Genomic DNA, 15,782 nt, shown 5'->3' with positions numbered 1-15,782 from the left:
ACTACTATGACGAGTGTATTTGATTTGAATAAATTCGTTGTAGTCTACTTACTATAATGAATGCATAATTGAGTTATCTCTTTGTGTTTTTTTCTTATATTGATAATAGATTCTATTTTCATACAATATATTCCGATTTCATGAATATTTAAATTTTACAGTGAGCTAATGCAGTATTATCACTTCGATATGTCTATATCTTTTTCTAGAAATTGATTGTGATGGCCAATGTATTAGTTTAATACATTAGTTTTCTACCAGTAATTCTTATGTCAGGAAATGATATAGGCTGAAAAATGACATAGAACAGGCAATATGGAGACACATTTTACCACTATTGGGGTATTCAACCAATAACAACGATTGGTTTCCTAGTAAGTGTTTACTTGGGGACATTTAGTAATGTACACAAAAGAATGAATAGCAACTGATAAAATCATTTACATGCACACATGTTACAGTTCCAGAAAACTACACATTCATCTCAGGTCTAGAATTTGAGCAGGATTCCTAGGAAGAGTCCCTATCTATTCCATCCAGTGTCAAATGATATTTCTTGTAATCTTGGAAGCAGAGAATCAGGAGCCACCAAGTCTTACTCTAGTACTGGGCTGTCACCTGGGCCCTTGCTGAGAATGTTGTCTGGAAACAGCTGTAAGTATTCATATCGCATAGTGCCCGTATCCAAAGAGCTCAGGTTCAAGTCAACAAAGCAAGGCACTTGGAATTTTGACTTAGCCTTGGAGGTTGCACAGCCTCATTTCTACCATTCTCTGTTGGCAAAAGCAGGTACAAAAGACGCCAGATTTTAAACGTAAATCCTGTCATAGAAAATAGGAGGAATCTGAAGGTCACATGGGAAGAGGAGCATGTTGGATTGGATGTATTATACATTTTTTGTGTGTAATATTAGAAGGCACAATTTTATCTTTAAGTGTTTAAACTTAATTTGATGTTTACTTTTTTTAACCATACACTACACTTTTGGTCACCTTCTTACTTTAGAAAATACCATTTTTTTCCAAATGATTTACCCTGTCAACACAACATGGATTACTTGTGTCCTATAATAATGCTTACATATAATATTAAGTTTTTCAACTGGGCAAGAACAATGCCTTGTGTGATCACTGTTGCATAGCTGGAGACTGAAAAATGCCTGTCATACAGAGGAGTGCTCAATGAATCAATGTTGCATAAAAAAGTGTGTTGAAATTTGATGGTGTTTTCATTTTTATGGTAGTTTCAGTATTACTGATTATACAGGTCAGAATATGGGCATTTAGGATTATTTTCACAGCTTAGGTTTTATTTTCTCTGATTCAGGGATTGTTAATTAATGGTTTATTCCCTTATATTCTCCAAGTTTATTCTACCACTTCCTACTATATTATTTGGAGTAGATCACATATTATTATACATTATTTCACATATATATTATGGTTGCTTGTACCTTTACCTTGCAAGTTTCTTAGGGGTTAAACTGTTAGAAATGATCTAACCCTAAACATATTTATTCTACCACATCATAAAGACTTCTTGTTAAATGTTGAGAGAATGCTTGAGAAACTAAATGCCCAAATGGTGTTAAATCCCTTTCAACTATACTTTCCTTAAAAGAACAACAAAAAAAAAGAGTTATCCCATGAAAATGATGGAATTTAAAATTTAATAAACCAAATTACCTGAAAAAATTTATTAAGCTTTAGATCAGAATAAGCTGATGTATTCTTATGTTTAGCTTTAGATAAGCTGTTTTCACATTCCGTGCACTTATTCCAATGTTCTGTTCCTTTTTTTTTTTTTTGAAAGAGTAACTTTAGAAATTCTTTGTTTCTAAAGTAGTACAAAATTTTTATGAGATGTCTACACATAATCTCTCCCCATCCTAGAAACGGGAAGGAGCTGGCCACACCACCTCAGAATCCAGGGTAACATGTATGGGTCTGTTATACATGCTTAGGAATGTTGCTGGGTCCAAGAATTCCTCAGCTTTGCACAAGTATTGGATAGTTTGTTCTGGGAGGAGGAGGTCAGGGGCAACTTGGTGCAAGTTGTCACCTGGCCCTTTCGCACCGACTTTCACGGTCTTAAAAAGGTGATACGCCAGTTTGTGAGTCATGGTGAGAAAATCCGTGGTGACTTCCGAGAGAGACTGTGACTGTGTCACATCTTCTAGATACAGAACGGGGACCTTGATGACAGAAACATGCCATTGCATGAACAGCCTTGTGGGGATGTTATGAGAAGCAACTATAATTTTGACGTTTCGGACGATAAATTCTTTGTCTTCCTTCTCGTGGGCAACATAATCTAAAAGGATTCGGAAAAGCATGCCATTGGAGGTCTCAAGGATATGCAGAAAAGTGCTTGAGTATATGAGCAGTAAGCCCGTTACCGCCTCTCCTAAGTGGTGCTTTAGAATTGACTGGAAGAGGTGCTCGTAGTATTCAGTAAGCTGCTTTTTCTCCACATTGGCTTGTAGGTGGCCCACAAGAAACATCCTGTGAAGGAGGAATTTCTTTAGCTGTAGCCTGTGTTTCTCTTCCTGAAGGTGCATGTAATTGGTTCGAGGAACTTTGGGCATCAGTAGAGGGTCCACCTGAAAATGCTTCTTGCTGCCCTTCCGATTATGGACCATGAAAGACATGATGAATCTTATTTTTTCTTCTAGATGTTTACAAGTCTCACTGGTGATGAACTCTTATTTTTATTTCTTCTGGCAAAACAGCAACAACAAAACAACACAAGTCAGGTGTTTATGAATAACAATATCCCTACTCAATGCTACAGGCAATGTCTTTGAAAAGGAAGAGAATATAACAATAAGACTGAAAGCCCAGAGATGGTTTCTGAGTTCACAGTGAAGTAACTCTTGCACTTAGTAACAGACCTCGCTGTGCCTTGGTGATTACAAATTATACTTGAGGCTTTTAAAATGTTGTTTCTATAGCAAGTACTTTCTTTATCTAACATTTAAAATAAATTTAACTGGCTTGTAAAGTAAAAATAAATTAGGACTACTCGAGGTTATTATTAGTTTATTTAATATTTACACTCAATGCTAAACGTCAATAATGTTGCTTTAATCGTAACAGTAAACTTTTAAGAGAAAAAGTAAGTTGTTTGGTTTATCCTTTTATCAATAAATCTCTTCTATTTTGCTGTTTTACCGAGGTTTAAATAAAAGCAGACTTCTGCTTTGACCGAATTTCATGTCCCAGCTCCACTCCCAAGCCATCTTAACTTTTGTCACATGCCACGTACATTACCTGTCTTTGAGGTCCTCTTGGCTTGACCTCTCTCATGCTCCCAACTGCCAGTGCCCTGACCCTCAACTGTCCTATCTGGGGTTCTAAACCCATAGGTCAGGAAAGGAGTTAGAACATCTTTGGCAACAAAGAGGCGAAACGTAACTATTCCTAGATCTACTTTAATGAGAGTACCCCAATAAACATGTGCAAAACATTGTGGATTGTGGGAGAAATGAAATGAAATATATTTTAGAATGCCTTTTGTTCTTTTTTGTTTTTGTTTATGACACACACTCTTGCCTGTCAGACATATGGTCAATGTTACATCTCCGCTATAGCAGTAGAGCTCGTACCTATAGCTCACTTATATACTAAAGACTATAGGAGCACATCTGACTCTTACTAATAATGAATCTTTTATACAGATGTTTAACAATACCGTTGGGGCTACTTGATGTGAATTTAAGCTAATTTTTAGAGTTGAAAATAAAAGTGCCTTTTAATATTATACTCACATGAGCTCATGTGGCAAGGCTAGGAAACACTTTGATCTAATTTTAAAAAATGAACCTTAGAGAACTTTTTTTTTTCTCCTGAGATTTTCATTATTCAAACTAATGATCTGATTTTAATAATTTGCGGTGATAAATTATTCCAGAAAGTGAAGGCTGAGAGGTGATTTAATAAATCTTTAATTGTGTGATACATAACAATCGCCCATAATTCCTCACTCACTGTGATTCAGCTCATCACTCATTGAATCTTCCCCTAAGCGGTTCACTTAGTCAACGCCTTGTCTGGTGGGCTGCTATTCTCTCCACCCTCCCGGTGGCTTCGTGAAAAAGGACAGTTTTGACCACTGTCTCCAATAGCCCCCTCTTCTTCCCTCGTTTCTTAGAACTAGATGTACCTACTCTCTTTTCCCCCCCCAAATCTCTTTCTGTGATCTGGTGGAATTCTTTCGGCATCAAGTTCTGGACAATGCTGATTATCATAAAGATAATTTATAACCATAAAGATTCATTATCATATGCTGTTGCCATAGACACCTTACACCCTGCTTCCTTGCAGTAGCTCAGTAACCTCTGTATTCACTTTTATGAGGACATCAGGAAGGTCCTCGATGCTACTCCTGCCTCATGACTGCCTAATTGATGCCGAGCATTGGTTCCTCTGAGTCCATCTATGGGATCTTCTCACTCAAAAGCTTCAGTGCGCGCGCACACAGCTGGTTGATTGACACTGACAAAGAAAAACCTGAGCCCATTCAAAAATCTCTTTACAGAAGACTTTTACATCATTTTATCCAGTTACTTATTTATAACTCATCTTCCCCTAGATGTTAAATCTACTCCTTGAAGATTTAGAAACCGAGATTATAAACATTATTTTTATTAAGTGATTTTCCTTTGCCAGGATTGTCTCATGACAAAAGGTCAACCCCCTGAAAACATATATAGAAGTAACATTATACAGATTTAACAGGTTATATTCAACCACAATTAGTGAAAAAATAATCCATAAATTTGAAGTTTAAGTGTATATGGGTGGGTTTGGAAGCTAAGAGAAATTAATTACATTAGAATCTTAAAAGCAAAATAACTCTAAACTATGAAAAGAAATTCCTTACTAATATCTGGATTAATTTTTTTTGTCTTACAGTTTCTAGCTCAAACCCATTTGTCTTGTCTTTTTATATCTCTTAAAAGCAAATTCCAAATTATAAGCCTTACCTTCTTTTAAAAAGTCTTATTTTTCTAGAATGCCAACTTACACCTTTAACCCCAGCCTGTGGAAGGCAGAGGCACGTGGATGGTCTCTGAGTTCAAGGTCAGCCTCTTCTACAAATCAAGTTTAGGGCCAGCAGGGCCACATATAGAAACTCTGACTTGAAAAACTATACGAAAAATTCCTTATTTCAAAATGCATTTGAAATTCTTGGTTTCAACTGCCTCCTTTATAGTCCTCTAGACTTCTTCACCCCAAATATTAAACTCAGAGTATAGAATGTAAACCTGTATAATAATTCATAAAGTTATGTTTATATTTTCAAATGATTTTACGGGCTCCTTGCTGCTACTTGAATACTAGAAAAGGAAGATCTACATTGACCGTGTGCATGATGATCTATAATATTATTTCCAACCTCCAGGAGTGAATTAGACCAGAGTGAACATAGAGAATGTAACAGGATGGCTTGTTACCCAAGGTTGGCACTGCTCATAGCTATCAGGAACTTACAGTACATCACTGCTACTAAGGACCTCTGTCTGAATCCACAGAAAAATAGTTTCTTTAATTTAAAATTTATCTGAATGTGACAACTTGGTGTGGTTCTATCTAATGCATCTAAAATAATCGTTTTGCTACCCCAGATAGGCAAACAAACCTTTTATCTACAGGCAGGATTGATTTCATCAGGCATTCTTTATATAGAGCACAATTTCCTTCCAAGGGCCAGCTTTCAAAATAAGGTTAATTATTGGATTATATTATCTCACTTACATGTCTGCTCTCATTTATGTATCTTATTCTGATTATAATACGTCCTCAGAAAGAGCACATGACAAGAAAAGATAACTTGCATATGGGTTTCAATTGATATTTTAACTCACTTCCCATATTGCCATTGTCTTTGGGGGATTCATAAATCTTGCGGTAAATAATCAATATTTTAGTTCTTCACTCTCATTACTTCTTTCCAGACATTAAGCACCGTTAACCTGCATAGCTCCTGCTGAATTGCTTTCTTAAGATTTGTTTCTTTTCTTTTTTTAAAAGAAAACAAACTTTTTTTCATTATACAAGTCAATCCAAGTTCCCACTCCTTCCTCTCCTCCCATTCCTTCCACCTTCTTCCCCACTCCACCCTCATCCACTCCTCAGAGTGGGTAAGGCACATTGCTTTGGGGAAGGTCCAAGGGCCTCCCTACTATATCTAGGCTGAGCAAGGTATCCATTAAAAGAGAATAGGATCTCAAAAAGCTCATACAAGCAGTATGGATAAATCCTGGTGCCACTGCCAGCAGCACCTCAGTCTGCCCCAGTCATGCCACTGTCAACCACATTCAGAGGGTCTAGTTTGATCCTATGCTTATTTCTTCCCAGTCCATCTGGTGTTGATGAGCTCCCATTAGCTCAGGTAGACTGTTTCAGTGGGTGAACCCATCATGGTCTTGACCTCTGCTCATATTCTCACTCTTCCCACTCCAACTGAACCTTGGGAGGTCAATCCAGTGCTGAGATGTGGGTCTCTGCCTGTGTTTCCATCAGTTGCTGGATGAAAGGTTATATATGGTGATATTTAAAATATTCATCAGTCTGTCTATAGGGCAAGGCCATTTCAGGCACCCTCTCCTCTACGTACTCACTCATACATATATAGTAAGTGGATACTAGCTATAAACAAAGGATATCGAGCCTATGGTTCATGATCCTAGAGAAGGTAAGTAACAAGGTGAACCCTAAGAAAAACGTATATAGATATACCTGGAAGGTCGAAATAGACAAGATCACCTGACAAAATTGGAAACATGGGGATGGTGGAAAGGGAAGATGGAAGGGGAGAAGGGGGGGGAGGAGGGGAGGGGCAAGGAGAACTTGAGGGAATGGGATAGTCGAGATGAAGGAAGGACAGAGATGAAAGCATGGAAAGAGATGTCTTGATTGAGGGAGCCATTATGGGGTTAGCAATAAACCTGACACTAGGGAAATTTCCAGGAATCTACAAGGATGACCCCAGCTTAGACCCTAAGACTTCTGTTTTTAATAGTATCACAGCATGATAGGCTCCCCTGCTCCTCTGATGAACGCAAGCTCTTCTGGAGATTCCAGGTGCCTTTCTCACTCATGCTCCTGGAAAAGAAGCTCACTAGTGGTATCCTCTCACTCACTGTGTGGGATTTATCGCCCTTCTCTTTCACATATATTTTTATTTTTAGTATAAACTTAATAGAAAACCAGGGTCTCAGCAATTTAAGTAGATAAGTAATATAATATTTCAACTAAACTAGTCATTCTTCAAAAACATACTCATCTCTGAAAAAAATCTAATTGGTGTGAGATTTAAAAACATAAATAATCATTTCTTTATCTTAAAAATTGGCTGTGACAGCTTTGTGCGGTTCAGTCTAGTGCATCTAAAACAATAGTTTGACTAGTCTAATAGGTGATTTTATAGTTGCGGTTTTATTCTACATTCCCAGTATGTTTTTCCCCATTTGTCAAATGTCAGTTAGGTTAGTTGTTTGAATTACAGTAGTTTTGCCACATGACTATCTAAAAAGTTGAGATGGCATTTATCCTGTTATTCTAAGATGTCACCAGTAAAGAGAGGAAAGACACAGTGTGCTTCTTGAACAATTTCTGATGGACTGGAATGTATAGCTGTAGTTGTACACTTTGGTACAACTCCTTATGTGAGCTCCCAAGCACTGCGATCCTTGTTACCCCTCTCAGATGTAGAGTCCCACAGAATTCTCCATATTGATCTGGCTTAAGAGGCATTTGCTTTATTTTATCGAGTGGTCTAATTAGAGCGGCTGTGTAAGTTCAAGTTGTCTTCACTTAACAGGTAGTAGGAACTTGCAGTGTTAGTCCTTTTCAGTTGTTCCACTTATGCACCCCGTTATTTCATATCAGTTTATTTCTCATAACCTACGCATCACACATGTCACACAGTACATTTTGTTATTTCTTTTAGACTTCATACTCTGGTGTGTTGTCCAGAATCAAGTGTTCTTTGATAAATTCCCAATGTCCTCTGTTTGGTGTAGGACACATAGGTCAGATAGAGAAGATCAAACATCGTTAAAGGCCTGGAGTAGCTACTTTTACACATACTCATTTGATATTAATAATAAGCTTTCTTAGAGTGTTTATTGTAAGAGACACATTATAAGGTAATATAGGTAAGTGGGCATTCTTTTCACAACTTATAGAGGATGTTGTTAAAATAGAGGATAAATAGGTTACACATTGTTTAAATCTCTCATCAACTTTCTGTCATGTTTACATTAAAACCCCATTCACCCCAGTAAAATTTTTTATAGGGACGTGGATCAGTTCCACACAGAAACCAGTGTATCCTGTTGTATCAGATTCTATTGCAAAGGCATAGCAATCTCCTAGAATTTTCTGCTATCAGGTTCGGTACATTATTTAACTAGTTGACCACAGTCCTTAACAAATTGCCAACTTGGTTCAGTGCCATGGATTTTCTGATCTGCTATTGCTTGCAGGATGGCTACTTAAGAAGACAGAGATCCTATAACACCTAGATAAAATAAATGTAAAGGAAATATCTAAATGATAACTGTGATTCAAAAAATTATCCTATTTTTATTAGCTGATCATTTATCTTAGATTTACTGACAGCTTGCGCACTATGCAAGATGTAAACACATAAACACGTCCTAATTTAGGGGAGTGGAGTCTAGTAGTAGCAGTGAAATGTTCAGGAGTCTCAGATGTGCTTAGAAAAGGTCAGGTATATAGATGTTGGTATCCACTACTTTAGGAATATTGCAATGGAAAGGAACACTGGAAGAACCGAGTCCTGCGACATTCCCCAAGAATAACCGTTTAGGTTGGTGTCAATGACACACGTGGCATGGGTAATGGCAATAAGACAGAGAATGCAGAGGACACTAACAATGTCAGGAGCATGTGTTGAGAGTTATAAAATGAGCCAATTCTCTGTTTTAAAAAGGTAATAGTCTGTTACGGAAGCTACAAAAGTCTATAAGCCAAAGGATCTCCAGACTTTGCAAATGTTGGAATCTCAGTCCACACTACTAAAATATGCGACTTACAATTTATTTTTTGCTTTATTGAGACAGGGTTTTTTTTTCTGTAGCTTTGAAGCTTGTTGTACAACTAGCTGTTGTAGAGCAGGCTGGCCTTGAACTCCCAGAGATTCACCTGTCTCTGCCTCCTTATTGCTGGGATTAAAGATGTGCGCCACCACCACCCAGCTCATGACTTACAGTGTTTAAAGTGAAGCCCATTGCTAGAGTTACAGCTGGAACACCTTCTTGTTTTTCATGTTGTCTATAGTCTGTGATATTTTGTAAATAATGAAATATTTCAAGGGTAGAGATCATTGGTTGCTAAAAGTGATCATAGAACCCTGGCCCTCTTCCTACCTCATTCTTTGTTGACTGTCTTGAAGTGAGTGTCTTACTCTTTTAAATCTCAGCTGCTGGTTGCTCTGCCACAGGATTCGAGGCAACTGCGACATATGACCACAGGCTGAAACCTTTAAACTGTGAGACAATGAACGTTGTATCTTGTAGTTTCTTACCTCAATAGGAAACTGATCAGCACAGCCCATTCATTTGTGTTTGTCCAACATTCTTCCAGTCTTCAGACCTAATTTTCTTTAAGAAAATAGAGGCTAACTACCAGTTTTATAAAGCTTGTATCTCTTTAAATATGTGGTAGACAACTGCTTGTAAAACCTAGTTCCTCACTCAGTCCTAAATGGGAGATCTCCATCAAATCCCATCCTTCAGGGATCAGAGAACTTTGCAGAAGAGGAAGCAAAAAGACTGTAAGATCCAGGGGAGGGAGGATGCCAAGGGAACAATGAGTTTGGACACAATAGGACTGACATACATAGGAATTCACAGAGACTATAGCAGCATGCACAGAGCCTACATAGGTCTAAGCCAGATGGGGCACCAATGCTGAGAGAGGAAGTGGACTGACTCCCATCCCTAATCAAGTACCTATCTCCAACTGTCAACTGCTCACAAAGGAAAAATTACTTTTCTCCAAAGGAGCCTCTCTAGATATACAAACCATCCTGAAGATGATGGCCAGTAGTGAATGGACGGCAGAAAACGAACTGAAAGACTCAATGGTATTTTTGGAGGGCTCTTGTTTCATAATGCTTGTCTGTGCTGCTTATTCTTCTTTGCTTCACAGGTCTTTTTCTTGTCCATTTTGGATTCTGATTTGTGTTAAGGTCTCCTCGCTAGGTAAATGTAAGTATAGCCAAGAGATAAGTTGTTGGCCTTGGTTATAGAGTGCCTGGAAGTGGAGAGTAAGTGAGGAGAAAGGTACGTCAGAAGGTGTTCGTAGAGACTCAAATGCCACGCTCAGTTTCAATTTTATTCTCTCACTAAAAACTAATTGGGCATATGTAATTACATCATCTTTCAGAAGTTGTCTCTAAAAGCAACAACAAAAAAATAAAGGTGGGAAATACTAGAAGCACCCAGAACCTTTTGTAGTTGGCCACTAAAAGTCTTATCTTCCGTAAGTTCAAAAATAAATTGACTTAAATTTTCTAGAAAGTAATTTGGCAGTTTTAATCATCAGTTAATTTTTTTTTCCTACTTTGGACAAGTAGTGCCTCCCCAAGGCACTGTTAAGAATGGAGAGGAAACAATTAGCAACCATTGTAGCGGGGAGTCAAGTTATATTATCTTAGAGTTGGCATGGGTGAACCTACACATACATGACGGTGAGAAAGTGAGAATTCTAGACCTGTGGTGGACTCTTAACAATTGTCTGCACTAAGGGAAGAACTGAGCCCATAGGAAGCTGTATGGCATGACATTCAAACAGTGGTTAAAACAGCCATTGAACATGTACGCCGAGGAACAGAGAAAGAGCCAACAAAATAGCAGAAATGGAAAACAAAAGCAGGTTCTAAAGGTCAATTCAGAAGGGAGGTTTCAAAGGAATGGCGAAGGCATTTAAGGTTTGCTACAACCTTTATATGTCATCATTTTCTTTTTTTTTTTTCATGGTTTATTTTTTTATATATATATTTAAAAATTTCCATCTCCTTCCCTCCTCCTCCCCCCTCCCTCCCCTCCTCCTCCCCCTTCCCTCCCCTCCTTCTCCCCCTTCCCTCCCCTCCCCTCCACCCATACCTCCCCTCCTTCCTTCTCAAGGCCAAGGAGCCATCAGGGTTCCCCACTCTATGCTAAGACCAATGTCCTCCCAACTCCCCCCAGGTCCAGGTCATCATTTTCAAATCTGAGGGTAAGTTTGGATGAAATAGTTTAAAAGTAAATGGCTCAGAGGAGTCCGAACTGTTCAGTGAATCACAGTAGAGAGAATGGTCGAAGGCTTGGCGCTTCTCCCAAGCATCTGTCAGAAAGAAGTCGGCTGATGTTTGGACAGCAAATTGTAGAGGAGGAAGATTGCATGGTAAGATGCAGTAGAGATCCCTGGCTGTCCATTCTGAAAACAAGCATTCCAGTTCCTCCACAAAGTGCTGTTGGGCTTTGTGGGAAACGTGGAATCTAAAATCGGAATGTGGTATGTGCCTGAAAATATCTAAATATCACAGGCTGTACCTCCATCTTCTCTACTATAAATAACAGTAAACTCTGAATTATTTCTACGTTTCTTTTTTATCTACTTTGTTTTCTGTTTCTGTGGCTGATAGTGCATGGTAGTATATTACGTTAGCAATATACCTGTTGGAAATTATGTCATGTGACCTAATCACAGGCAATGTCCATTTACTTTACCATGATATAAAGTTTTTGATGGACGTTGATGTATCTAGAAGGGAGTATGCATGGAATAATGTCTTTGGAATTCTTATATAAATATCTACTCTGTATATTATCATTTATGGCAAAACACCTTAAATAAGCAAACATCTTTTCACAACTTGCTTTTGGTTTGTCTTTGTTAATTGTTGAATGATACGGAGAAAATTGAACTACCCTGCTTTAGATTTAGAAGGAGCTCCCAAGTTGCTGATGTTATAACAGATTTGACAAAATATTTAGAGGAAAGACTCAACAGGGACATGATGCCTCTCCCTGGAGAACTTTGTAAGAGAGCACAGGGCCAGAACTTTCCCAAGATTAATCATTTAAATCTGTGTCAATAGACACTCATTGTATATTATTTTAGAAAAAAGTAATATAATCAGGTTCTATGCTTATTGGTTAGTAGTTTAATGAATATTTTTGGGATATTTGTCAAGGCAAAAAGTCTTATAATCAGAAACACTTACCAAAATATTATTATATCCTGAACATAAAATGAGAATTTTTATTAGAATTTAGAACTTTAGCAATTATTTGTTTTAAAGAATAATGCCTTTCAAACTCTGTGTAACCATATTATTTTTATTTTATGCAACTAGTATAAGGAACATGAAATATTTGTACAGATTGGCTCTGTCCTAGATTTTTAAATAGTTTCCCTCTAAATTAGTTATCACCACTGTTATCTTGAAAGTGTTCTCATACACACTAAATTCAAAAACATATTCCCATTCAAATTCAGGGAACCAACACATATTTTCAGAAGCTAAGTTTGCTAACACTAATGACAATATGGACATAAAAAACATATTACAATAGTGGATCACAGTCTTCAGTACGTATTCTTAAAGGTATAACCTTCGTTGGTGTGGGGCAGGGTGAACATGTAATTTTTGAAATAGAGTATTGGAATGAAGCAAGATAGGGGTCGTGCTGTAAGACAGAGTGTGGGTCCCCGTGGGTGATGCGCACTCCATAGAGAGGTGAAGATGGAGCTGCATAAATAACCATACAGGGTATGCCACTTATTTTACTCTAATTCTTTGTCTTCATAAAACAGGGACCTCTCCCCTTTATAGAGGTCACAATTGACCTCTTAGAGAATCACTTCAAATGGACTCCTGTTTCACAGGAGATTTTCTAGGCAAAGTAGTCTTGCTCACTATGTGCCTGGTGTTCTAAAATCTAATCACTCTGTGGTCCTTTTAACTATAAAAGATTTAAAATGACCCATTTATAGGCTAGTGTTTGAACTAACTATGGGCTTAACTGCTAGCCCAATGACCTAGTTAGTGGAAATACAGTCTCTTCTGTGAATATTCTATATTCTTTGTGTGATTTCTGTTTTTATTTGATGGCATAACTTCTACTGTTTAATTGTGGCATATCAGAAATACACACACACACGCACGCACACACATATATGTACCTATGTGTGTGTGTGTGTGTGTGTGTAATTTTTTCAAGTACCTGCTGAGGCAAGAAGACAGTGTCTGGTCATCTGACACTGGAAATACCTGCAAATGTAAATGTAAGCAGCCTGATGTGGAGCTAGGGTCAGAGCCCAGGTCCCCCTGCAAGAAGAGCAGGTGCTTTATCTGCTAAGTCATCTTCCAGCCCCAGTAAATGTTAATTCACTTTCTGTTGTGATGGTTACTTTATTAAGTTCTTTTATTATATACTGTTCAAATAATCTGCCTGTTTGCTAAGTATTTACACCTATCTCTCTCTATCTCTATGTGTCTGTCTTTATGTCTCTGCCTCTCTGTCTCTATTTCTGTCTGTCTGTTTCTCTTTGTCTCTATTTCTGGAAATTTCCAAAAGTAAGTCACAGCACAGGAGAAGAAAACCTAATTTTTCAGTTTTGACTGTTGACCAAACTGAACCTCTCTCTGCCTTGGATCTCAGGCTCAAAGGGCGGTGGGAAGTGATGCTTAGAAGGTCGTAAAGGTTAGGGTAATTGGTGCGTTTTGTATTTAGTGAATCATTCTTAGATGGTAGATTTGCTGCCTCCAGTGATCTATTTTGGAGCTGAGCTAGCTTTGCATTTTTTATAAGGTCATTTTCTCAGACCCGAGTCTCAAAAGAGTAAGGAAATTCCCGTTGGTCATGTTTTCCAATACTGAATTCAGATGTGGGTTTCTGGCCTCTTGAATACCTTCTCTGGTTTCAAAAAGAGATTTTTTTTGTCATTGTTTTCATTTTGTTTATATTTTTTAAAAAAATAAAGATATTTTTGCACAAATACAGTTTTATACTTTGAGTATTTATTTTTGAAAGGTCATTTTTAGGAAAGAATGTTTTTAATGAAAACAAAAGCATAGTTATGCTCCGCAGATTCTGGAAAACAGATCCGGCTCTCATTGTCCTTCTCTACCTGGTGGTAATGATTTACACGGTATAGCCATCCATTGTCCTTCACCGCAGTCACTAATTTACACGACAAAGCCTTGCTATTACATTTTATAGCTAGGAAGTTTTCTGTCACTGTTATATAGAGATAAGTAACACAAGTTTATGTCATGAAAACCTCAAAGAGCATGAGCATTGTACCAGCAGGCGATAGAGGAAGGGAGTCAAGTTCTAGTATTCTCCTGTACAGAGGCTCCGTATTCAATCTCCACGACGTTCTGTGACTTGAGGAAGAGAGAATGGCCTCTCTGAATACTTTATGACTGTGTACAGGGAGAGCTGCTGAGGCGGTAGCTGGGAAATGCAATCAGCGCGTGTGAAGCCAGCACCTATTTGTCTTAAATTAATCATTGTTCCAGGGCAGGCAGATGATAATCCTGGGGCTGATGTCAATGTCTTTCTATTCATGACACAGATAAACCTGCAGCTCTGCTGGTTCTGTGAGAGTTACGTGCTGTGAAAGATTTTACATCATTATAGATTGCTTGGTAGATTTTTTTTCAAAAAATTTTGGATTGAAATCAGTAACTAAGTATTTAAGAAATAAACTACTGGTTATATGAAACCCATTTGCTTTATTGCCAGCCGGGTGTAAGCAAAGGTTTCTAAGTAGAATAACTTTTCTTCATCATTATTAAACCCTCCAGTTGATAGAGTTCTTTTTTATTTTTTATTGTTTTTATTGAGATATATATTTTTCTCTGCTCCCCTCCCTTCTACCCCTTTTCCCTGCTACCCTCTCTTGTGACCCCCATGCTCCCAGTTTGCTCAGGAGATCTTGTCTTTTTCTTCTTCATATTTAGATCCATGTACATTTCTCTTAGGGTCCTCTTAGTTGTCTGGGTCTTTGCTGTTGTGGATTATAGGGTTTTTTTTTTTTTTGTCTAAAAGCCAGTTATGAGTGAGTACAGATTTGTTATAAGACATTATAAAAAAGAGTGAGTACAGAGTACATATTATATTTGTCTTTTTCAGTGTAAATTATGTCACTCAACATGTTTTTTTCTAAATCCATTCATTTGCATGCAAATTTTAAGATGTCATTGTTTTTTCCACTGACTAAGTACTCCATTGTGTAAATGTACCACATTTTCTTTATCAATTCTTCGGTTGAGCGGCATCTAGGTTGATTCCTGGTTGCAACTATTACAAATAATGCTGCTATGAACATAGTTGAGCAAATGTCCTTGTGGTATGAGTGAGCTTCCTTTGGGTATGTACTCAAAAGTGGTATTGTTTGGTCTTGAAGTTGATTGTTTCCTTAATTTTCTGAGAAGTTGCCATACTGATTTCCAAAGTGGCTGTGCAAGTTTGCACTTCCACCAGTGATAGAGGAGTGTTCACCTTTGTTCGCATCCTTTCCAGCATAGGCTGTCATCAGTGTTTCTAATCTTAGACATTCTTACAGGTGTAAGAAGGAATCTCAGAGTTGTTTTGATTTGTATTTCTCTAATGGCTAAGGATTTTGAACATTTCCTAAGGTGTCTATCAGTTATTTGAGATTCATCTGTTGAGAGCTGTTCTCTGTTTAAGTGTGTACCCTATTATTTTATTAGATTATTTGTTCTTTTGATGTCAAGTTTCTTGAGTTGTT

The 15,782-nt window shown here is 37.7% G+C and overlaps 2 protein-coding genes across 2 annotated transcripts in view; one reads left to right on the top strand and one right to left on the bottom strand.

The window, feature by feature from the left end:
• Znf804b (zinc finger protein 804B) overlaps positions 1-15,782 on the top strand; it is a 464,439-nt gene that overhangs the window by 35,928 nt on the left and 412,729 nt on the right. The window lies entirely within an intron of this gene.
• Positions 1,889-2,650, bottom strand: Tex47 (testis expressed 47). Its single transcript, XM_038315551.1, has one exon. The coding sequence runs from the start codon at positions 2,648-2,650 to the stop codon at positions 1,889-1,891; it is 762 nt and encodes a 253-aa protein (XP_038171479.1).

Source organism: Arvicola amphibius, chromosome 18, assembly GCF_903992535.2.
Source record: "Arvicola amphibius chromosome 18, mArvAmp1.2, whole genome shotgun sequence".
NCBI classification, from domain to species: domain Eukaryota; kingdom Metazoa; phylum Chordata; class Mammalia; order Rodentia; family Cricetidae; genus Arvicola; species Arvicola amphibius.
This window is presented reverse-complemented; position numbering and strand designations above follow the sequence as displayed.

What these genes read in the sequence shown, in the direction of transcription:
- Tex47 (XM_038315551.1), bottom strand. Translation starts at nt 2,650, where the DNA reads ATGTCTTTCATGGTCCATAATCGGAAGGGCAGCAAGAAGCATTTTCAG.